At 37.9% G+C, this 23,343-nt stretch overlaps 3 protein-coding genes across 9 annotated transcripts in view; 1 reads left to right on the top strand and 2 right to left on the bottom strand.

Moving 5' to 3' along the window:
• On the top strand, window positions 1-7,693 carry LOC137251984 (uncharacterized). 2 transcript variants are annotated; one of them, XM_067787102.1, is made up of 3 exons: window positions 1-160; window positions 7,297-7,482; window positions 7,559-7,693. In XM_067787102.1, the coding sequence occupies exons 1-3, from the start codon at window positions 133-135 to the stop codon at window positions 7,615-7,617; spliced, it is 273 nt and encodes a 90-aa protein (XP_067643203.1). In that variant the 5' UTR covers window positions 1-132; the 3' UTR covers window positions 7,618-7,693. The 2 variants fall into 2 exon arrangements, with proteins under 2 accessions (XP_067643203.1, XP_067643210.1); XM_067787109.1 differs by lacking the exon at window positions 1-160 and adding an exon at window positions 2,558-2,577.
• Window positions 7,676-9,479, bottom strand: IscU (Iron-sulfur cluster assembly enzyme). The gene is made up of 3 exons (XM_067787087.1): window positions 9,345-9,479; window positions 8,721-9,175; window positions 7,676-7,970 (listed from the first exon to the last, which is right to left on the bottom strand). Exons 1-2 carry the CDS (start codon window positions 9,426-9,428, stop codon window positions 8,801-8,803), a joined length of 459 nt encoding a protein of 152 aa, XP_067643188.1. The 5' UTR covers window positions 9,429-9,479; the 3' UTR covers window positions 7,676-7,970; window positions 8,721-8,800.
• LOC137251959 (saccharopine dehydrogenase-like oxidoreductase) overlaps window positions 9,449-23,343 on the bottom strand; it is a 19,053-nt gene continuing 5,158 nt past the window's right edge. For 5 of the 6 annotated variants that reach the window (XM_067787057.1, XM_067787036.1, XM_067787050.1 and 2 more), the window contains exons 5-8: window positions 16,370-16,538; window positions 16,161-16,307; window positions 11,281-11,634; window positions 11,071-11,217 (exon numbers count right to left, since the gene is read on the bottom strand). In XM_067787057.1, the coding sequence (XP_067643158.1) occupies window positions 11,103-11,217; window positions 11,281-11,634; window positions 16,161-16,307; window positions 16,370-16,538 (785 nt within the window). In that variant the 3' untranslated portion in view covers window positions 11,071-11,102. Of the gene's footprint in view, window positions 9,585-11,070; window positions 11,218-11,280; window positions 11,635-16,160; window positions 16,308-16,369; window positions 16,539-23,343 lie in introns of those variants that run through there. The other variant, XM_067787044.1, reaches the window with a different exon arrangement.

Here is a 23,343-nt window from a genome sequence, read left to right on the forward strand (position 1 = left end):
GCACTATCTATTTACTCTGAATTAATTGGGTAAAAGGCAGATTAAATTTATTTTGCTGAATTAGTTGCGCTGAAGATATTCAAAGATTTACATCGTTCGCTTTTGGAAAAACCTTTAAAAAAATTTGATAAGATGCGTTTTTTTGCTTTAATTTTTGTGGGTAAATATAGTACATATTCAATATGCAAAAAATTTGTGTTATTTTATTGAGTTGATGTTTTAAGTAAATAACGTTTAGCATCAAAAACCCAAGAAATAAACAAAAAAAAAAAACGAGATGAGCACCTATATAACTTCGGCTTACAGTGTACAATTGGTTAATCAGTTTATTACCAAATTGATTTAATGACGCCATTTGATAGAATGAAGAAGACTCTGCATCAATCAAGAGAAGATCATTAAGATTTTACGAAGTAAAGCAACTTAATATGGCACGAGAATTCAAGCGCAATGATAAACACAATATAAAGCTTTATAGCTTCAGAAATTCCACATTCCAATTGTCAACCTCACCTACGCGAGGGGAATCCTGTTACAAATATGAATGTATCTAACACATATTTAGCAGGCGAGGTTCTGGCGACCCCAAGTTCCTCATGAAACTAGAAGGTGGATGGCGGTATGGTCTAGAAGGCTGAATGTGGTCATATTAATCGTCCTGTGATGGTCGAGCTTATACCCTAAACGTGCTTTTAACCGGAACGTACCGGCTATTTTTCACTGCAAAGGACCATCAACATCGATAAAACTACCCAAAGTTTTCGGGGTGTTTTTATCGTTAATACAACAACAACAACAACGAGCGATATACCTCCGAAGAGATTTAGGGCGAGCTGCTTTTCAGAAAGACTTGTCTCTAATTGAAAAAACGTGTTTCTAAATGGTTGTTTACCCGGAACTTGAACACAGGATTTGCGGTGTGGTAGGCGGAGCACGGCCACCTGGTGCGTATAATACTGACGATAATATCAAGCGACTTTCTCAATCTTTTCCTAATATTTAAAGTGACGGCAATTCAAGCAAAGCCTTATACTTCGGAGATGTTTTTTAAACGGTTTTATTTAGCTTGATTTGACTGCACAGCCGCCTACACGGCCGTTGTGCACGAATTTTGTAATTGAAATTTAAGTAACTTCCCGATAAGCTACAAGCTTGAAACTTGGAATATAGTTCAGAACCCGATGACATTGCCATAATAAGAAAAAAACTCCGATAGACGGCGCATGGATCGAAATATTTAAAAAAAATCTTGTGGTCCGATTTGGTTCATATTTGGAACACATACTACACACATGAATAGAAAGCGAGCTATAAAAATACCCCCGCTAGGTGGCGCAAAGATTTAAATATTCCAAAACATCGCATTCGTGGTCCGATTGGGCTCATATTTGGAACACATAATACATATAAGAATAGAAAGAGAGCTATGATTAAAATCGACGCTAGGTAGCGCAGGGATCGAGATATTTAAAAAAAAACGTATTTGTGGTCCTATTTGGCTCATATTTGGAACTCATAAGACATACATAAATAGAAAGCGGCCTGTGAAAAAAATTGCCGCTAGGTGGCGCAAGGATCGAGATATTCAAAATTTTCGTATTTGTGGTCCGATTTGGTCCATATTTGGAACACATAATACATACATGAATAGAAAGCGACCTATGATGTTCGATTTTGCTCATATTTGGAACAAATTTTACATATAGTCCGGTAGAAGTGACACCAAAATATTTTGTAGTTTGAGGAGGGACAAGCATACGTGGCGCAGAGTCGAGTAAAATCTTTGGAAGAATTATGTATTGAGGACTTAGAGTGTAACAAATTGTCATGAAAGAGTCCTTGTAATAATGAATCACTAAATGAACTAAATAGAATGAGAAATAATAGGCAATTAAATAAAGACTAAAAACTTGAAAATAAAATAATTAAAAAAAATTAAGTTTACCATGGGGTTTAAACTCGCGCCGAAAAACCGGGCCTAAACCTGCTCAAACCGTTTTGGGTTTAACTTGTTATACAGTTAGGTCGGGCTTTTTAGTGCGAGTTTAAACTCCATTTAAAGTTGACAGAGTTTAACCTTGCCACTTTGTTCGATAACATATTTTTTTATTTTGCTGCTCATCTCAGCTTAAGCGGCCGATGTGACATGGTTAAACTCAAGACAACTTTAACTGGAGTTTAAACTCGCACTGAAAAAACGGGCATTAGTGTATTCAATTTTACCTAAGTGTCGCCACTGAGGTTACCTTCCCAACTTATCTTTTTCAATTTTTTCTTTCGAAAAAGACTCGACATGTTGTTCGGATTTTGTCCGCTACTTTTTAAGCTCTCATAGAGGGACATCTTAGAATTGTCTTACAAAGTTACCATCTGTTTGAATTAGAAAATGTTTTATATGCCAAAATGGATGTCAAATTAAAGGCATTTTACGTCGTACATAATTCTAAAGAAAGTTTTTTAAAAAGGGTTGCGACTGTGATGTTAAAATATTCATCTAACACCAGCAATTTTAAAAGCTTTAAAATAACAAAGAATTACAAATTTTGTTGGCGAAGAGAAACGATTGTTTAAGAATGTGTGAGCCAGTTAATATGAGAGTATATAAACAACTTTCACGTAAAATAGGTCACAAAAATATTGCAAAAAGATCATATTCGTGCATAGAACTGATAATGCACATACTTACTTACTTACTTAATTGGCGCTTAACCGTCTAAACGGTTATGGCCGTCCAACAAGGCGCGCCAGTCGCTCCTTCGCTCCGCCAACCGGCGCCAATTGGTCACACCAAGGGAGTTTAAATCGTTTTCCACCTGGTCCTTCCAACGGAGTGGGGGCCGCCCTCTACCTCTGCTTCCATAGGCGGGTTCCGATAGAAACACTTTCTTGGCCGGAGCATCATCTTTCATTCGCATAACATGGCCTAGCCAGCGCAGCCGCTGCGTTTTAATTCGCTGGACTATGTTGATGTCTGCGTATAGCTCGTACAGCTCATCATTAAATCTTCTTCGGTACTCGCCATCGCCAACGCGTAGAGGTCCATAAATCTTTCGAAGAACTTTTCTCTCGAACACTCCCAAAGCCGCTTCATCTGCTGTTGTCATGGTCCATGCTTCTGCCCCATATAGCAGGACGGGTACGATAAGTGACTTGTAGAGTATGATTTTCGTTCGCCGAGAGAGGACTTTACTTTTCAATTGCTTACCTAGTCCAAAGTAGCATTTATTGGCAAGATTGATTCTTCGCTGGATTTCAGTGCTGATGTTGTTGCTAATGTTGATGCTGGTTCCCAAATAAACGAAGTCTTTTACTATTTCGAAATTATGGCTGCCAACAGTAGCGTGGTTGCCAAGGCGCATATGCGCTGACTCTTTGCTCGATGACAGCAGGTACTTCGTTTTGTCCTCATTCACCATCAAACCCATCTTTACCGCTTCTTTTTCCAGCTTGGAGTAAGCAGAACTAACAGCGCGGGTGTTTAGGCCGATGATATCAATGTCATCAGCATATGCCAGTAATTGCACGCTTTTATAGTATATTGTTCCAGTGCGGTTAAGTTCTGCAGCTAGTATAATTTTCTCCAGCATCAAATTAAAGAAATCGCACGATAGAGGGTCACCCTGTCTGAAACCTCGTTTAGTTTCGAACGGCTCGGAGAGGTCCTTCCCAATTCTGACTGAGCTGATGGTGTTGCTTAACGTCATTTTGCACAGCCGTATAAGTTTTGCGGGGAAACCAAATTCAGACATAGCGGCATATAGGCAGCTCCTTTTCGTGCTGTCGAAGGCGGCTTTAAAGTCGACGAAGAGGTGATGTGTGTCGATTCTCTTTTCACGGGTTTTTTCCAAGATTTGGCGCATTGTGAAAATCTGGTCGATGGTAGATTTACCAGGTCTGAAGCCGCACTGATAAGGTCCAATCAGCCGGTTCACGGTGGGCTTCAATCTTTCGCACAATACACTTGAAAGGACCTTATATGCGATATTAAGAAGGCTGATTCCACGATAGTTGGTGCATTTTGCAGTATCCCCCTTCTTGTGGACTGGGCAAAGAACACTTAGATTCCAACCGTCGGGCATGCTTTCGTCCGCCCATATTTTGCTAAGAAGCTGCTGCATGCGCCTTACCAACTCCTCGCCGCCGAACTTGAATAGCTCCGCAGGCAATCCATCAGCGCCCACGGCCTTGTTGTTTTTCAATCTGGTTATTGCTATTCTAACTTCGTCATAATCGGGCGGGGGGACATATATTCCATCATCATCGATTGCGGGATCGGGTTCTTCATCTCTGCGCGGTGAATTGCTGCCTCCATTTAGGAGAGCAGAGAAGTGTTCCCTCCATAATCTAAGCACTCTCTGGACATCAGTTACAAGGTCGCCGTTTTCATTCCTACAGGAGTTTGCCCCGGTCTTAAAACCTTCCGTCTGTCGCCGTATTTTTTGGTAGAATTTTCGGGCGTTATTTCTGGTGGCTAGCAGCTCAAGCTCCTCGCACTCACGCCTTTCTGCTTCTGCTTTTTTCTCCTGAAAAGGCGTCTCGCTTCCCTTTTCAACTCACGATAGCGTTCACACACTCCTCTTGTCGCGCTCGCTTTTAACGTAGCCCTGTAGGCAGCGTCTTTTCTTTCGGTTGCAACGCGGCATTCTTCATCATACCAGTTGTTTTTTCGTGGCCGCCGGTAACCAATTTTTTCCTCGGCGGCAGTATGAAGTGCTTTGGAGATATGCTCCCACTGCTCCTGTATTCCTTCAGGATGAGTTGTGCCCTCAGAGAGCAGGTGTGAGAGTCGAGTTGCGAAATCATTGGCAGTCTGTTGTGATTGAAGCTTTTCGACGTCTAGCTTTCCTTGTGTTTTTTGTTCCTTGTTTTTAGCCGCGTTGAGGCGGGTGCGTATTTTGGCTGCAACGAGATAATGGTCCGAATCGATGTTAGGTCCTCGGATCGTTCGCACATCTAAAACACTGGAGGCATGCCGTCCGTCTATCACAACGTGATCGATCTGATTGCGAGTATTTCGATCAGGAGACAGCCATGTAGCTTGATGTATCTTTTTATGCATGAACCTCGTGCTTCATATGACCATGTTTCGAGCACCGGCAAAGTCAATCAGCCTCAGTCCGTTAGGAGAAGTTTCATTGTGTAGGCTGAACTTTCCGACTGTAGGGCCAAAAACACCTTCTTTGCCCACCCTGGCGTTAAAGTCGCCAAGCACGACTTTTATATCATGACGGGGGCAGCGCTCGTATGTGCGTTCTAATTGTTCATAAAAAGTGTCTTTCACCTCATCGTCTTTCTCCTCTGTCGGCGCATGGGCGCAGATGAATGATATATTAAAAAATTTTGCTTTTATTCGAATAGCGGCGAGACGCTCGTCCACAGGCGTGAACGCCAGCACTTGGCGACAAAGTCTCTCTCCCACCACGAATCCGACGCCGAAACTGCGCTTATTCGCATGGCCACTCCAATATATGTCACAATTTTTGATCTTCTTTCTTCCTTGCTTCGTCCAACGCATTTCTTGGATGGCGGTGATGCCAGATTTTGCTTTGACGAGGACATCAACCAGCCGGGCATCTGCACCAATCCCATTCAGGGAGCGGACGTTCCAGGTGCATGCCCTCAATTCATTGTCCTTCAAACGTTTGCCATGGTCGTCATCAATAGAGAGTGTATTTATCCGAGGCTTGTTGTTATATTTCATTGGAGTATGGTTTTACGTGGCGGGTCCCAAGCCCAGCGCACAACCCGCTCAGCGGGGGTGAAAATATTACTTGGCACGTTTATATAGCGAGCCGCTTGCTCCAAGACAGACGCCCGCTTGCAGCCGCACCTAGAGGTGTACAGACGCTGCCGATGAAATCTCCCCCCGGCTAGCCCTTAAACCGATTATGTCAGAGTGGCCTAGCCAGGTTGTCGCCTTCTCACATTAGCTCACCGCTAAACGGGTGTTTAGCGGCTACCCAGAGGATACTTGGCCGCAAGCGACCGGCAGAAGTGAGCTGCTTGAACCGCATGCAAAAGAATCGCTCTGGCCATTCCCAGGTGAATGGCGGTCAGAAGCTTTCCCCACTTTCGTGGACTTCTACACACGGCCCCACCCTCCAATAATAATGCACATACACTTACGAGCAAAAATTGAGCCGCTATTTTTGAAAATGGCTCAAGTCCATTTCTTTATATTTTGAGATGTTAATGGGTTGAATCGGGAATGCCTTGTCTCAGATTTTTTTCATTAAATTTAATGAGGTAGTGCATTACTCAATAAAATTTTCAGAGGGCGTTTTTCAGAAGATTTTTGAGATAGAATATTTTTAAACGGCAGCAGAGATATGGTTGTTGTTGCTCTTGTAGCAATAAAGACACTATCCGAATGATTTGAGAAGTGTTATCATGTTGATGGTCCTTTGCCGAATATAGATCCGGTACGTTCCGGTAAAAATTAAGGTACAAGCCCGACCACCTAGGAAGCGATTAATATGAACACATTAAACATCCCGCCCCCATCACCCAGTTCCATGGAACTTGGGGTCGCCAGGGCCTCAGCTGATAAAGAAACAGGATTCGCCACGCGTAATACAACCCTTTAAATAATTTGGGTATTTTAGTCGGCTCTTACTACAGGCAAAACTGCCGCGGGTATATTCTAAGTCCCCTAACTTGCTGAGGGATATGGTGATATTCCACTATGACGGCAGATATTGATTCTGCCATATGGAGAATGTGTACTCGCAATCGGGGGAACTAATTGAGCGAATTTAAACCTATCATTGAACCACTGAACCCTCGAAATTCTTATTAAGAAATTTACTTTTAAGTTTTTGGCGAAGGTATTAGTAGCCATCCTAATTCCTAATTCCACTCACAAATTGTTGTCAATATCCTCTAACGGGAGTCCAATGAAACTTGCAGTTGTGGACCAGAGTTAGAGAGGTGTTGGTTCCACATTGCAATTAAATAGAGGGTTGGCGTCATGTGGGGACACATTGCAAGCAGAACATACGTTATATATGTCAGGGTTGATTCTGGATAGGTTAGAATTTAACATGTTACAGTATCCAGATCAAAGTTGAGCTGAAATGACGCGCACCTTCCTAGGGGTGAGTGCTTTTCTCTTCTACGAGATCAGGGTATTTAATTTGTGACGGGACATGTATTCAGTTAGTATCTTTTGAGAAATGGATATCCTTAAATTGAATTGATATACTATATAATATCTATCTTTTGAAAAATGGATGTCCTTAAATTGAATTGATATACTATATAATATCTACTAACACTTCACATGTTCTTTTACAGTATTTTGCTTAATATCAACTATTTACGCTAGTCCAGCAGGCGATAAGAAAAAGAAAGCACAAACATGCGCTTTCGATTGCCAGAAATATGAACCAATTTGTGGTACAGAGGTAAATGGTAAAAAGTTGCTTACATTTGGTAGCAGCTGTGTAATGGATCGTTACAATTGTGAACATCCAGATGGAAGTAAGTAACAATTACATACTTATCGATATATATGTATATACATAATAACTTTTTATCTCTTTTTCATCTATTTCAGAATATCAATTGAAATCAAAGAACGAATGTGGCGGTAATGTTAGCGTACGGCTCTCTTAAATTATGTTAATCTGTCTAATAATTTTATATGCTCTATTGATAAAATCAACGAAATAAATATTATATATATATTTTATTTGTTTTGCAGTGTAATTAATTACATACCTTATTTGCTATATAATGTTTAATTTCATTCCATTCATCACATACAGTTCTAGATTAACATAAATTTACATGCCATTTCATTAAGATTTTCTTTAGTTTTCTTTGCATTGCTTTGGAATTAAATTTGTATTCTTTTTAGTAATTTTGTATATTCTTTTTTAATTAAATATTTTACAAATCTCATAACTTCAAGCATATTTTACATATTTGATTTGATTAATATATAACCAATGGAGCCAGAAACAGTCCTGTAAAGAAAAATAAAATATGCTTGTTAGTATTAGTAGTTAAATAACCACGGAATCAGTCTATTTAAAATGTCATAAAAGCCTTTATCTAGCCGTATTGTGTGAGAATCTTTAGCTGCAAAAATGGGAGTAATTGAACTTCGTGTAAAGTTCAATCGAGTCACTTCTGCTAACAACCGATACTTTCGACTCAGTGGAGTCTGTCACATAAACCAGTGATATTCTGAAATAAGAACACTTGGCCGGGTGAAATACAAGCCATTACATCATTTACCATTGAGACTGTATTGGGAATTCCGATGTACGGCACGCGATCATGAACGGTTGCCAAAGAAAGTTTTTTGGATTTATGGTCTATCCTGTGAGTTCAAAGGCATGTATTGAAGAAAATTTCATAATGAGCTAAAAGCTCATTCCCTAAAAATGTGCATAATATAATGAAGTAATGTCTAACACCCTCGCTGGTTAGAACAAATCATGCGAGAGAAGACACTCCGACAAAGGTGTTTATTTTTACACCCGAATCGCGCACTAGATGAAGGTGGTAAAGAAAGGAAGAACAGGTACATTGAATATATAGCTATTTTCGTGGTTTAAAGTTGCCTCAGTCATCACTAAGAAGGAATAACTGGTGAACATATGTAGGTCTATATTCCTTGCAAAGCAGAAACTGATCAGTAGTCAAATATTATAGTAAGTATTATATATAAGTAGTTTTTTAACTTAGTAAGACATGCATGTATTACTCACCTTTAAATCATCACTCTTATCTGCCTTATATAATTGTAAATAGCAATTGAGCTTACTTCAATTTTTTTAAGCCCAACAATTTAATTTCCGTTATTTTGCTGTTTTACTTTATAATCAGCCAAAGCTGCTTTTATAGCATCTTCAGCCAACATGGAGCAATGTAGCTTTACTGGTGGTAAGCACAATTCTTTGGCTATATCAGTATTCTTCAATTTGCCAGCCTCATCAATTGTCTTGCCCTTTACCCATTCTGTAGCCAATGAACTACTAGCAATAGCCGAACCACAACCGAATGTCTTAAATTTGGCGTCAACAATTTTACCATTTTCATCAACTTTAATTTGCAGCTTCATAACATCGCCACATGCCGGTGCACCAACCAAGCCGGTACCAACACTTTGATCTTTCTTGTCGAGTGAGCCCACATTGCGTGGATTTTCGTAATGTTCTACTACCTGGAATTTAAAATTGTGGTATAAGTTTTTAACTGCATCTAGTATAACTAAAGTGGATATTGAAATATTTATATAAAGCTGATGTGCAAGCGAAAAACTGCACTAGCACTTATAAAAGGCCCTTAAATTTGCGTCGTATTATTAAATCTTTTCGAAATTATTTACTTACATTTTCGTGATAGAAAAGTGCAGGAACGCTTTGGATGCGTGTCAGCTGTGACTGCATTAATCTGGATGCGCGTGTAAGAGACATAATTCGCTTTGCGGTTGTTAAAATTTTAAATATTATTGAAGAGTTGTGAAATAAAACTTTCCACTATTACGCACAATATTCATTTGACAGCTGTGTTCACCTAGGGTGGCATTTTCACCATACTGAGCTACCAGTTTTTATCACAATACGAAAGCGCTGCCAAATGGAGCAAAATTCAAGTGATGCTCCCATATTTGTTTAAAAAAAAATAGCACTGAATGAAAGCGGCTTTACGACGCCGATTACGTCAAGGTTCATGGGCCTAAAGTTTTTCAATGCGAGTTTGGCGAGTTGACTAGATTAACATTGCCACTTTGTTCGATTGCATAAAATTTCGCTGCTCATCTCAGCTTAAAAAGCCAAAAGGTCAGGATTAATGTACACATTTCAGTCAACAATTCAGGTCAACATCTTTAAAAATAAACTTGATCGTTTTGTAATATCCCGCCATTTTTTTGCGCTTATTAACGTAACTTATTCCAAATATATTGGGCAATTTTTACGACAGCTTGACACTGGTCGAGATAGGTGTCAAAAGACGCGTATTGACATCGACAACAATAATCCGAAGGCGGAAAATAAAAATTTTATCTCTGTCTGGAGATATCTGCAGTTGAAGTTATAGATTTTCATGTGGTTGTTGTAATGCTGTTGTACCCACAAAAAAAATTGTGAACATAAGTGTTTTGCACGAATATAGTTTTGGTCTCCAAACCGGTGTTGGACCCACCCAGGGTAATTTTTGGTAATAGTCTAGTTGAGGGGTCGACTGCTAATACGCTACCAAAAATATCGAGAGAGGTGTCAAACGACGCGTCTTGACATCAGTATTAATAATCGGATGGCGGAAAATAAAAAGGTAATAGTCTAGTTGAGGGGTCGACTGCTAATACGACCAAAAATATCGAGAGAGGTGTCAAACGACGCGTATTGTCATCAGTATAAATAATCCGAAAGCGGAAAATAAAAATATTAACTCGTTCAAAAGATATTAACGAAAAACCGAAAAAAGACCCGCGGGTACCTCCGAAACCGGGGGTCGGATCCATAGTATTTTTGCGCAGAACACCTTTCTGAGTTGGCGGCCTTCGGTCGCGCTTATAAAAAATAATCCTGGGCTACGCCATGCCAAGTCCGGGTGTGTGGTATAACCGTGGCCCGCCACGGTGATGCACAATTTTTTTGGGGGTACAAACACAACAACAACCACATGGAAATCGCCAACTTCAACTGCAAATATCTCCGGACAGAGATAAGAGGATTATTGTTCTCGAGATTAATACGCGTCTTTTGACACCTCACTCGATATTTTTGGTAGCGTATTAGCAGTCGACCCCTCAACTAGACTATTACCTAATTTTTTAATAAGCGCGGCCGAAGGCCGCCAACGCCGAAAGGTGTTCTGCGCAAAAATACTATGGATACCATCCCCGGTTTCGGAGGTACCCGCGGGTCTTTTTTCGGTTTTTCGTTAATATCTTTTGAACGACCTAAATTTTTATTTTCCGCCTTCGGATTATTAATACTGATGTCAAGACACTCTCGATATTTTTGGACGCGTATTAGCATTGTCATGCTGTCGTAAAAAATTACCTCATTTTGTTGCAATATATCCATAAATTAGTTTTATTTATGTCAACAATAGAAAGTAACAAAATTTAGCAACATACATTTTTAGTTTCTATATTCAATGCTAATGATTTCGAAGGATAGTCCATGTTCATGTTTTTCAAGTTCACCAATAATGTTAGTATTTTCAAATGCTGCACCTGGAGTGTAAACTCCTCCCCTAAAAAAGCGTATATATTATTTTTTTTTAAACGTACAATACTTGAAAGTTGATCTTACTAACCGATGCGGAAGTCGAGATTGTTCATTTAACACAGTAGTAGCGCTTACGAGTAAGCAAACACAAGCAACACCGTAAAATGGACATGTACCACTAACTTTTCCTACTGCAACTTTATTAGGTGGATCCGAAAATATGCGCCGTACGCGTTTTGAAGATTTAGACCAGCCTTCTGCTTTAAATGTTATGGAGAAAAATGTGTCATCGACATTTTCAGAATTTGGACCACCAGAGGAGAAAAGTCCGAATGAAAATATGCGAGGAAATCTTAACAATAAATTGCGCGTCCATTGAAATTGAGAGAGCAATAAAATTATAAAGTACCAGCATAAAAGAAGTAAAGCAACCGCGGGATTTCTGCAAAACGGATTTAAAATATTATTACAGTGCTGATTCTTTAAGCTGGAATCAAGTATAAACAATGAACTGTCCTTAATATCTCCACCTAGAGCTTTCACTGCTAATATTTATTACGTCTGATATTTTAACCTGGGGCCCAATCCACGTTCTGTGAAGTGATTAAATGAAAACCAATTTTTATGCATTTGAAAAAAAGTTTTGTATACGTTTTTTTTTTTTCAATTTATCACTTCACAGAACGTAATTGGCCACCAGCATTGTCTCCACTTTAGTTTTATTTGACGTTTAGTTTTTTATATTGAAAAAATTTCAAAGTGGGACCACAATTCACATTTTTGTGAAGTTTTTCAGCTACAAAAAATATGTATGTACATACGTTTTCATATGTTCTACAGTGCAAAAAGATATCCGAATATTCAATTTTGAAACATTTCTTTATTTTAATCACGTTTGGCAACTAAAATCTAAATATGAAAATCGTCACAAAATATCTGTCATCGGTGAATTTAAAAACTGTCCCAGCCCTAAAATGTTTTCCAAATAAAAAATTACATAACATTAAATTGTAGGTTGTTTTATCTGAAATATTGTAATCATTGAACAAATTACTGAAGAACTAATGAAGATTTAACTCAAATCTTCTGCGTTTCGAGATTTAATTTTGTATGATAAAACTGGCAATAAATCTCGAATAACGCTGTGCGTGCAAATATGCTATAAGTAAGAAACGGCGGCCGCCGTGGTGTGATGGTAGCGTGCTCCCCCTACCACGCTGAGGATACTGGGTTCACGCCAGCAACATCAGAAATTTTAGAAACAAGTTTTTTCAATTAGAAGAAAACTTTCTAAGCGGGGCCACCCTTCTGTAGTGTTTGACAAGCACTCCGAGTGTATTTCTGCCATGAAAAGCTCTCAGAGAGAACTTATCTGCCTTGCAGATGCCCTTCGAAGTCGGCATAAAAGAAGTAGGTCCCGTCCCGCCAATTTATTTATTTATTTATTTATTTCAATGTAAATCTAGGACAAATTAAAATATCCTTACAGACTATTTACAAATTATTAGCTTAAATATTATCTACCATATCAAATCATTTAGTAGAAGTTTAAACTTTGATTTGTTTACTGAAAAATCAATTTCCCTGGCATTAGTAAGAAGATTGAATTCCTTCAATGCCCTGAAGCGAATACGCTCCAAAAGAAACGGCGAGTCAATCGGGCCCCCTATCAAATCATAAATAAATGTCAGCGCTAGAATAGATCTTCTACTATCCAGGGACTTCAGTCTTATAAGTAGACATCTAGAGTAGTAAAGGATCCTGAAAACGTAATGACCGGAGCCCAAAACGCAAACATTTTTTCTGGATCATTTCAAGTCGCTGTATATGACAAGCGTGGTATGGTCTCCAAACGAAGGAAGCATATTCCAGTTTAGACCGTACAAGCGATGTATATAGTAGCTTTAACGTATATGGATCATGGAAATCCGAGCTAAAGTGGCGAATGAACGCAAGCATTGAATATGACTTAGCAATAACACAGTTAAGTTGACTCTGAAAGAGAAATTTAGCATCGAAGACAACTCCAAGATCTGATATTTCATCAACAGTTTTCAAAACAGAAACACCGATGTGATACTAGGTGTTAATACCATTACGGGATTTTGAAAATGAGATGTGAAAGCACTTATTAATATTTAAATGTAAGCAATTCCTACTACACCAATCTATTACTCTGTCAAAATCTGACTGCAGCTGTAGGGAATCTGCCTGATTTGTGACTGATGTAAAAATTTTCAAATCATCTGCGTACAACAAAAAATTCGAGTAAATGAAGCAATGACGTATGTCATTATTAAAAATTACGAATACGAGAGGTCCCAGGACACTCCCTTGAGGAACACCAGAGGTCGCGGTAAAAGAACGAGAACTGACACCATCGACTACAACAGTGCAGCTCCGATCCGCCAGGTAAGACTTCATCCATGATAGAATATTGGAGTGAAATCCCAGATCAGCAAGTTTTGAAAGTAGGAATTTATGGCTAACGTTATCGAAGGCCTTTGAAAAATCAGTGTAGATGGTGTCTACTTGTGCTCTATTATTAAAGATAGAGAGACAATATTCAGTGAAAATAGCAAGATTAGTCACAGTCGACCTACCGGACATAAAACCATGCTGGTTGGGTGAAATAATACTTTTTACCGCAAACGATATCTTTTCCTTAATTATAATCTCGAAAAGTTTCGATATTGTGGAAATTTTGATATTGGGCGGTAGTTGGCAATATTACTCTTATTTCCACTCTTGAAAATAGGAGCAATGGAAGTTACTTTCCAGGCATTAATAAAATCTCCCCGCTTTAGAGATTTATTGAAAATTAATAAAATCGGATAAGCAATTGCAACAGTATTTTTTAGCAAAAATGAACACAGTCCATCCACATCAGATTGTTTTGAGGACTTTAACACCGAAATTCCCCGAATAACATCAAGTGATATGGAAAGTTCACCAAAATTTATTTGAGTATTAACATCCGTATGTTCAACCACATCAGGCAAAACAGTATCAGACACAAAGTTTGAGCTGAAGAAATCTGCAAACAGATTGCCAGCATCAGTAAGAGAGTATGCAGAGGTTTCATTATAAAAAACATGAGATGGGATGCTAGAGCATGACTTTTTAGCTCTAACATAACGCCAGAAAGATTTCGGATTCGACTTAATGTCGCATTCAAATTTCTCAACATATTTTTTATGAAGCCGATTTCTTAGGGATTTAAATTGCTTTGAATAATATACATATTTTTACTTAAAAGCAGGCGAGTTAGACAGTTTGTGCTTTTTAAAGAATTTGTTTCGTAAATTCTTAAGTTTTTTTAACTCCTTTGTATACCAAGGAATTTTATGGCAATTTTTCTGCATTCGAGTGATCAAACTATTATAAATTTGGTTGACTTTACCTTTGAAAATATCAAAGCACTCACTGACACCAACACCAGGGGGCCTACTCTGTATTGCGATGCGAAAGAAAAAATACGCGAAATCGCAAAATCGGTACTCTGTATCTTGACATTCGCATGTATATTTTGACTTTCGCATTCACATTTTGCCCATTCGCAATTTTTCTCCCTTTTCGCATTGCCGGCACTCTGTAAAGCGAAAGCGAATGTCAAACAGCATTTATTTTCGCATTTTTCTTGCTACAAGTAATGGGCATTCGCATTGTTCAAATATGTAAGTATTAATTGATAATTTTATAAATTGATATCTTTATATTCATTTAAAAATATATAGGACAACTCAAAAAACAAAACAAACACAAAAGCAACAATTTGTAATCCTAGTGGACTTAAAACACATAAATAAATAACAATTAAATCGAAACAACTTTTTTATAAAGCATTTCTATTTGAAATCATGTCATTTTTTATTTGTTCTCTGATACAACTAGCAATATTTCCCATTCTATGATTTTCCACGTTTTCTGTATTTATCACGTTCACTTCTTCCAGTTCAATTTCTGAACTGGGAGGATTTCTTCATTTAAATCAATCCTTTCTTCATTTAAATCGTTCCATAATGCTACAGAATCCTTTTTTTAATTTGTTCAACAAAAATTAATCGTTTGCCGAAATTGTAATCGCCTTGTTTCTTTTGTTCTCTTTCTTTGAGTTTGGTCAGTGATGCATACTCAAGCAAAAAATTAGCGAAAAATAAAAAAGCGACATTGTTAGCGATGCGATAGCGCTACAGAGTTCCAATTACCTTTCGCATCGCAATTTATTTTCGCATCGCACTGCCTTTCGCATCGCAATACAGAGTAGGCCCCCAGGTTTCCACAAAAACTAGGGCATCATTTGTAGAAAAACTTAAAAAGGAGCACGACGCAAATTGAAAGAGAATTTCGGCCTAAAATCCCTTCGGAGGTTATCGCGCCTTACATTTTTTTTTTATTAAGAATCACCAACCTTTTTAATTTGGAAAACATCAAAGCATAGGCAAAATTTTATCCCAAAATGTTGAATATTATACATTTGTTTTTGATTAAAACATTGGCGCATAGTCATAGTCAAAATAAAATAGGTTTTCAATTTAGTTGCAACTTTTTTGACAGATAGCACCTAGAAAGTTATGTCAAAAAGCTACAACTAAATTTAAACCATATTTTATTTTGACTATGACTATGCGCCACTGTGTTTGCAAAGAAAGTTTTTTCTGCAATTTGTTATTTGTACTACCTTTTTATACTCCATTTGTTTTATTTGAATACTTTAAACACATGAAATTGTTCAATTTGAACTATGAAATTCTGAAATTCTGATATTTTATATAAAGTATATGTAACCGAAATGTCGAAATTGATCGCTGTATCGGGCTGACTAATGTAAGTGGTATGATTAATACCGAAGAAAGTTGCGGATTGTGAGTAAAGCTTTACGGGAATAAGCACAATCTTGAAAAGTTTCAGCAACATATTCCTAAATGGGAAATGGAACGCTTACCATCTTGAAAAGAACTAACTCACATGAACGCAAAATAACAATGATATTGTACAGGTCTCCGGTTTTTTTCTTCCATAAAATATAGCTGCGTGCGATCGACGATATCTTCATCAACTGTAGGTGCCGGTATGCAAAATCCTTTGACAACATCCGATTCTTCTAATATGGACCTGATAAAATACAAATCAAATAACTTTGAGAAGAACCATTTTTAATAGATATATGTACTCACCTTCGCGTTGATACTGGTTCTAATTTTGGAAACATTCTTCTTCGAAATTTTTTCATATTTCTGTTCCCCACAACAAAGCTTGCCCATACATTTTTATTTGCTACTGAGCCAACCACCCATGGATTTTTAGTCCAAAATTCAACATATGCATGTATGCTGTTTATAGTTCCTGAAAAGTTTCATAGCATAATTAACATCTGTTATTGAAAGTACTTCACTTCATCTTAAGCGCCAAATACACGACACGAACATTTCCGCAACATTCCGCAATCTTGGTCGCAGCTTTGGCCATACACCATACGAACTTTTGGCCGAACATACGAAATTTTTTATTGTCCATTTTACTTTTCCGCGCACGTCTGTTCCGTTCAGAAATTACTACGATTATGAGCTATTTCGCCATACACGCACGAACAGTTCGCGCAGATGTTCGCCAAAAATTAAAATATTTTGATTTTTGGCGAACATTTGCGCGAACTGGCAAACACCACCATACACGACAGAAAAGGTCGCAGAAACATGACATAACGGGAATGTTCGCGGAAATGTTCGTGTCGTGTATTTGGCGCTTTAGTTATAAGTCAGTTTATTTCAAAAATGTGTTCAGTTTTCTGTCGAGCCCTTACAAATTGTCAACAAAAATTGCTTTCTATGTACAATATATTTTCCTTTTTGTAGCAATGTAAATAATTATAAAAATACAAATAGCTTTTAAAAAAATAAATCAGGAATATTTTTGTTCTCCGTTGTCAAATTATTGGACTAAACAGTTCTTGACAAATACTCTGGTTTTATTTACGCGAGCCAATTTTAACTGTCCCATTCAAGTTTACTACCTTTAAGGCACGGTTTTTCAATTTGAACTCCAGTTAAACGACTGAGCAGTTTTTCAGTCACAGTTTAAGGCCGCCTTTGGGGTATGCTTTTTGTGCGGCAACATTGGTTTTTTATTATCTAAAGCTGGAGTCATTGGTGCCGTATGTCGTATCGCTGTATCCGTATCCCTAACGTAATCAGCTGTTTATCGTTACGACGGTAAACCAAAACCCAATTGGTTGGCTACGATACGGTTACGACTTTAGCGGCACCAATAATCGATTGCATTGATTCTCATAAGATTGGTCGAATCAGCTGTTATAAGGTTACCGATACAGTTACCGATAAAGCACCAATGTCTCCAGCTTAAATAATTTGTAGATTTTGTTTACCCAACAAACATGAAAAAATATATTCTCCAGCGACGTGTATATCTAGTTTCGGAGGTGATATCCAACATTCATTATTTAATTATTTTTAAACGAGATATTCCTCGAGTTGATATCCAACTTCATTCTGCAACCACTAACCAATCTTTGAGAAATTGTGTAAAATTTAGAGTTCTCGAGTTGATCTCCAACGTTATTATCATTATAAAACATTTCTCCGGTTGATATCCTACATTTCTCCGGTTGATATCCTACATTGGATATCGAGTTGAGGTGGAGTTGAAAAAAAATCTCCAATGTGGTACCACCAAAATCAACAGCTGTTTCCCTACAAGAAACGCTGATAGTTTTACTAAACACTCACACTTGTAACTGACAATGCTGATCCTGCGATGACGTAAACATTGATACTCAAATTTATGTATGTTCCTTTGTTCGCTCACGCATGTCCGCATGTACCCAACGACAGCCTATAATCATGAAAAAGGACTCAAACTGGGAAAGCTTCGGACACCTGGTACAGAACAAAAGACCATACGGCAGATACCATTATGCATGTGAGACAGATACATAATTCTCAACGGAATTTTATGTGTGCGAGAACAGTTTATCCGATTTAATCATATTGTCACTACTGACCGTCATATGACAATCAAATGATTATCACGGTTGTTTTGTTATTTTTTAAATTCCGCCATTTTCAACCGACGAATACCATATAAAAATAAGTTTAAAAAATGAAAAAGAGAGCATTTCAAAGCTCCATGCTAAAAGAAAAAAATCGAAGATAATATTAAACAAGTAAGGAAGGCTAAGTTCGGGTGTAACCGAACATTACATACTCAGTTGAGAGCTATGGAGACAAAATAAGGGAAAATCACCATGTAGGAAAATGAACCTCGGGTAACCCTGGAATGTGTTTGTATGACATGCGTATCAAATGGCAGGTATTAAAGAGTATTTTAAGAGGGAGTGGGCCATAGTTCTATAGGTGGACGGCTTGTCGAGATATCGCCATAAAGGTGGACCATGGGTGACTCTAGAATTTGTTTGTACGATATGGGTATCAAATGAAAGGTGTTAATGAGTATTTTAAAAGCGAGTGGGCCTTAGTTCTATGGGTGGACGCCTTTTCGAGATATTGCCATAAAGGTGGACGATATGGGTATCAAATGAAAGGTGTTAATGAGTATTTTAAAAGTGGGTGGACGCCTTTTCGAGATATCGCCATAAAGGTGGACCAGGGATGATTCTAGAATGCGTTTGTACAATATGGGTATCAAACGAAAGGTGTTAATGAGTATTTTAAAAGGGAGTGGGCCTTAGTTCTATAGGTGGACGCCTTTTCGAGATATCGCCATAAAGGTGGACCAGGGGTGACTCTAGAATTTGTTTGTACGATATGGGTATCAAATGAAAGGTGTTAATGAGTATTTTAAAAGGGAGTGGGCCTAACCCTGGAATGTGTTTGTATGACATGCGTATCAAATGGCAGGTATTAAAGAGTATTTTAAGAGGGAGTGGGCCATAGTTCTATAGGTGGACGGCTTTTCGAGATATCGCCATAAAGGTGGACCATGGGTGACTCTAGAATTTGTTTGTACGATATGGGTATCAAATGAAAGGTGTTAATGAGTATTTTAAAAGGGAGTGGGCCTTAGTTCTATGGGTGGACGCCTTTTCGAGATATTGCCATAAAGGTGGACCAGGGGTGACTCTAGAATTAATTTGTACGATATGGGTATCAAACGAAAGGTGTTAATGAGTATTTTAAAAGGGAGTGGGCCTTAGTTCTATGGGTGGACGCCTTTTCGAGATATTGCCATAAAGGTGGACCAGGGGTGACTCTAAAATTAATTTGTACGATATGGGTATCAAACGAAAGGTGTTAATGAGTATTTTAAAAGTGGGTGGGCCTTAGTTCCATAGGTGGACGCCTTTTCGAGATATCGCCATAAAGGTGGACCAGGGGTGACTCTAGAATTAATTTGTACGATATGGGTATCAAAAGAAAGGTGTTAATGAGTATTTTAAAATTGGGTGGGCCTTAGTTCTATGGGTGGACGCCTTTTCGAAATATCGCCATAAAGGTGGACCAGGGCTGACTCTAGAATTTGTTTGTACGATATGGGTATCAAATGAAAGGTGTTAATGAGTATTTTAAAAGGGAGTGGGCCTTAGTTATATAGGTGAACGCCTTTTCGAGATATCGCCATAAAGGTGGACCAGGGGTGACTCTAGAATTTGTTTGTACGATATGGGTATCAAATGAAAGGTGTTAACGCGTATTTTAAAAGGGAGTGGGCCTTAATTCTATAGATGGACGCCTTTTCGGGATATCGTTATAAAGGTGGAACAGGGTTGACTCTAGAATGCGTTTGTACATTATGGGTATCAAACGAAAGGTGATAATGAGTATTTTAAAAGGGAGTGGGCCTTAGTTCTATAGGTGGACACCTTTTCGATATATCGCCATAAAGGTGGACCAGGGGTGACTCTATAATGTGTTTGGACAATATAGGTGTCAAATTAAAGGTATTAATAAGAATTTTAAAAGGGAGTGGTGGTAGTTGTATATGTGAAGGCGTTTTCGAGATATCGACCAAAATGTGGATCAGGGTGACCCAGAACATCATCTGTCGGGTACCGCTAATTTATTTATATATGTAATACCACGAACAGTATTCCTGCCATGATTCCAAGGGCTTTTAATTTCGCCCTACCATGTTTCAACCCTTTTTTCGTATTTGGTATAGAATTATGGCACTTTTTTCATTTTTCGTAATTTTCGATATCGAAAAAGTGGGCGTGGTCATAGTCAGATTTCGGCCATTTTTTTATACCAATAGAAAGTGAGTTCAGATAATTATGTGAACTGAGTTTAGTACAGATATATCGATTTTTGCTCAAGTTATCGTGTTAATGGCCGAGCGGAAGTACAGACGGTCGACTGTGTATAAAAACTGGGCGTGGCTTCAACCGATTTCGCCCTTTTTCTCAGAAAACAGTTATCGTCCTAGAATCTAAGCCGCTACCAAATTTCACAAGGATTGGTAAATTTTTGTTCGACTTATGGCATTAAATGTGTCCTAGACAAATCAAATGAAAAAGGGCGGAGCCACGCCCATTTTGAAATTTTCTTTTATTTTTGTATTTTGTTGCACCATATCATTACTGGAGTTGAATGTTGACATAATTTACTTATATACTGTAAAGATATTAAATTTTTTGTAAAAATTTCACTTAAAAAAAAATTTTTTTTAAAAGTGGGCGTGGTCGTTCTCCGATTTTGCTAATTTTAGTTAAGCATACATATAGTAATAGGAGTAACGTTCCTGCCAAATTTCATCATGATATCTGTAACGACAGCCAAATTACAGCTTGCAAAACTTCTAAATTACCTTCTTTTAAAAGTGGGCGTGCCACGCTCATTGTCCAAAATTTTACAAATTTTCCATTCTGCGTCATAAATTCAACTCACCTACCAAGTTTCATCGCTTTATCCCTCTTTGGTAATGAATTATCGCAATTTTTCGATTTTTCGATATCGAAAAAGTGGGCGTGGTTATAGTCCGATATCGTTCATTTTAAATAGCGATCTGAGATGAGCGCCCAGGAATCTACATACCAAATTCCGTCAAGATATCTCAAAATTTACTCAAGCTATCGTGTTGACGGGCAGACGGACGGACATGGCTTAATCAAATTTTTTTTCGATACTGATGATTTTGATATATGGAAGTCTATATCTATCTCGATTCCTTTATACCTGTACAACCAACCGTTATCCAATCAAAGTTAATATACTCTGTGAGCTCTGCTCAACTGAGTATAAAAATATCAAAAGCTGTTGGAATGTGTGGGGCGCAGTCAAAAAATTTATACGCGAAAAATAATAGTGGTTAGTGGTGATTCATTTTTAAATGTGTTTCCGCATGAGGAAAGCACTCTTCTGTTCTTCTGTTCTTTTGTTATTTTCTGAATTTAAATTGGACATTCTGAACTCGAATTCTTATAAAAGTATTTATTTTAAACAAATAAGAAACACGTATGCTTTTATCACGTACAAAATTAAAAACGTAATGAAATAAAGTAAATAAAAAGCAAACAGCATTGTTTCATTTTTGGCGGAATATAACAGTGGTCATTTATGATAGTATAACAGTCAAACCTGATATCTACAGTAAACTATCATTTCTGACACTTTTTGATAGTTAGAGTGTCAGCACTGATCCAGGAAAAGGAACGAGAGTGAGCAGTACGGCTATATACTTAATCAGTAGGCCATGTTGGTGTATAAGAAGGATACAAAAACTCACACGTACACAGTTGTTTACATCACATTTGCGCAAGTCCCCTTAAGTTTGTGATAGAAAGTTTGTATGAGGCGCTGATCGTTAGGTTGACATTGCTGACAATCAGATGATAGTCATATGATAGTCAGTATTCTTGTAGGGTTATTATGAGAAATAAACATGTGGTAACACATTTAAAAATGAATCACCACTAACCACTATTATTTTTCGCGTATCAATTTTTGAGTGCGCCCCACACATTCCGACAGCTTTTGGTATTTTTTAATATTATTTTCGAATTTTTTTTTCTTTTAGCATGGAGCATTGAAATGCTCTCTTTTTCATTTTTTAAACTTATTTTTTATATGGTTTTCGTCGGTTGAAAATGGCGGAATTTAAAAAATAACAAAACAACCGTGATAATCATTTGACTGTCATATGACAGTCAGTAGTGACAACATGATTAAATCGGATAAACTGTTCTCGCATACATAAAATTCCGTTAAGAATTATGTATCTGTCTCACATGCATAATGGTATCTGCTGTATGTTCTTTTGTTCTGTACCAGGTGTCCGAAGCTTTCCCAGTTTGAGTCCTTTTGATTATAGGCTGTCGTTGGGTACATGCGGACATGCGTGTGCGAACAAAGGAACATACATAAATTTGAGTATCAATGTTTACGTCATCGCAGGATCAGCATTGTCAATTACAAGTGTGAGCGTATTAGTAAAACTATCAGCGTTTCTTGTAGGGAATGAAGCATAATTAATCAAAAGTAAATTATATAGGCGGTCGTCGTGGTGTGATGGTAGCGTGCTCCGCCTACCACATCGAAGATATTGGGTTCACGCCCCGGGCAAAACAAAATCAAAATTTTAGAAAAAAGGTTTTTTAATTAGTATAAATTTTTTCTAAGCACGGTCGCCCCCGGCATTGTTTGGCAAGCAATCAGAGAGTATTTCTGACATGAAAAGCTATCAGTGAAAACTCATTTGCCTTGCAGATGCCGTTCGGGATCGGCATAAAACAAGTAGGTCCCGTCCCGCCAATTTGTAGGAAAAATTAATAGGAGCACGACGCAAATTGGAGAAGTTCGGCCTAAAATCTCTTCGGAGGCTATCGCGCCTCATATTTATTTATTTTTTAAATTATGTATATATATTTCATTTTATTTCCGTGAAAATACTGTAGTATGGAATCTTAGATTTTACAGTTAGAGAACCACAAGTTATTATTTAAATTTTTTCAACTTAAGAAATAACATTTTTTGCTTTATATAAAATTCCCACGTTAGCTGAGTGCGCTATGATTCTCGAGTTTAGCCACTGTTTCGAAACAACTATTGAGATTTTAGAAGTATTCCTAGTTGGCGGTCGCCGTGGTGTGGTGGTAGTGTGCCCGCCTACCACGCCGAAGATCCTGCAGGCTCGGAAAAATCAACACCAAAATCGTAAGGGAAAAATGAATCAGAAA

The sequence above is a fragment of the Eurosta solidaginis genome, chromosome 1 (genome assembly GCF_040869045.1).
Source record: "Eurosta solidaginis isolate ZX-2024a chromosome 1, ASM4086904v1, whole genome shotgun sequence".
In the NCBI taxonomy this organism is placed as follows: Eukaryota; Metazoa; Arthropoda; class Insecta; order Diptera; family Tephritidae; genus Eurosta; species Eurosta solidaginis.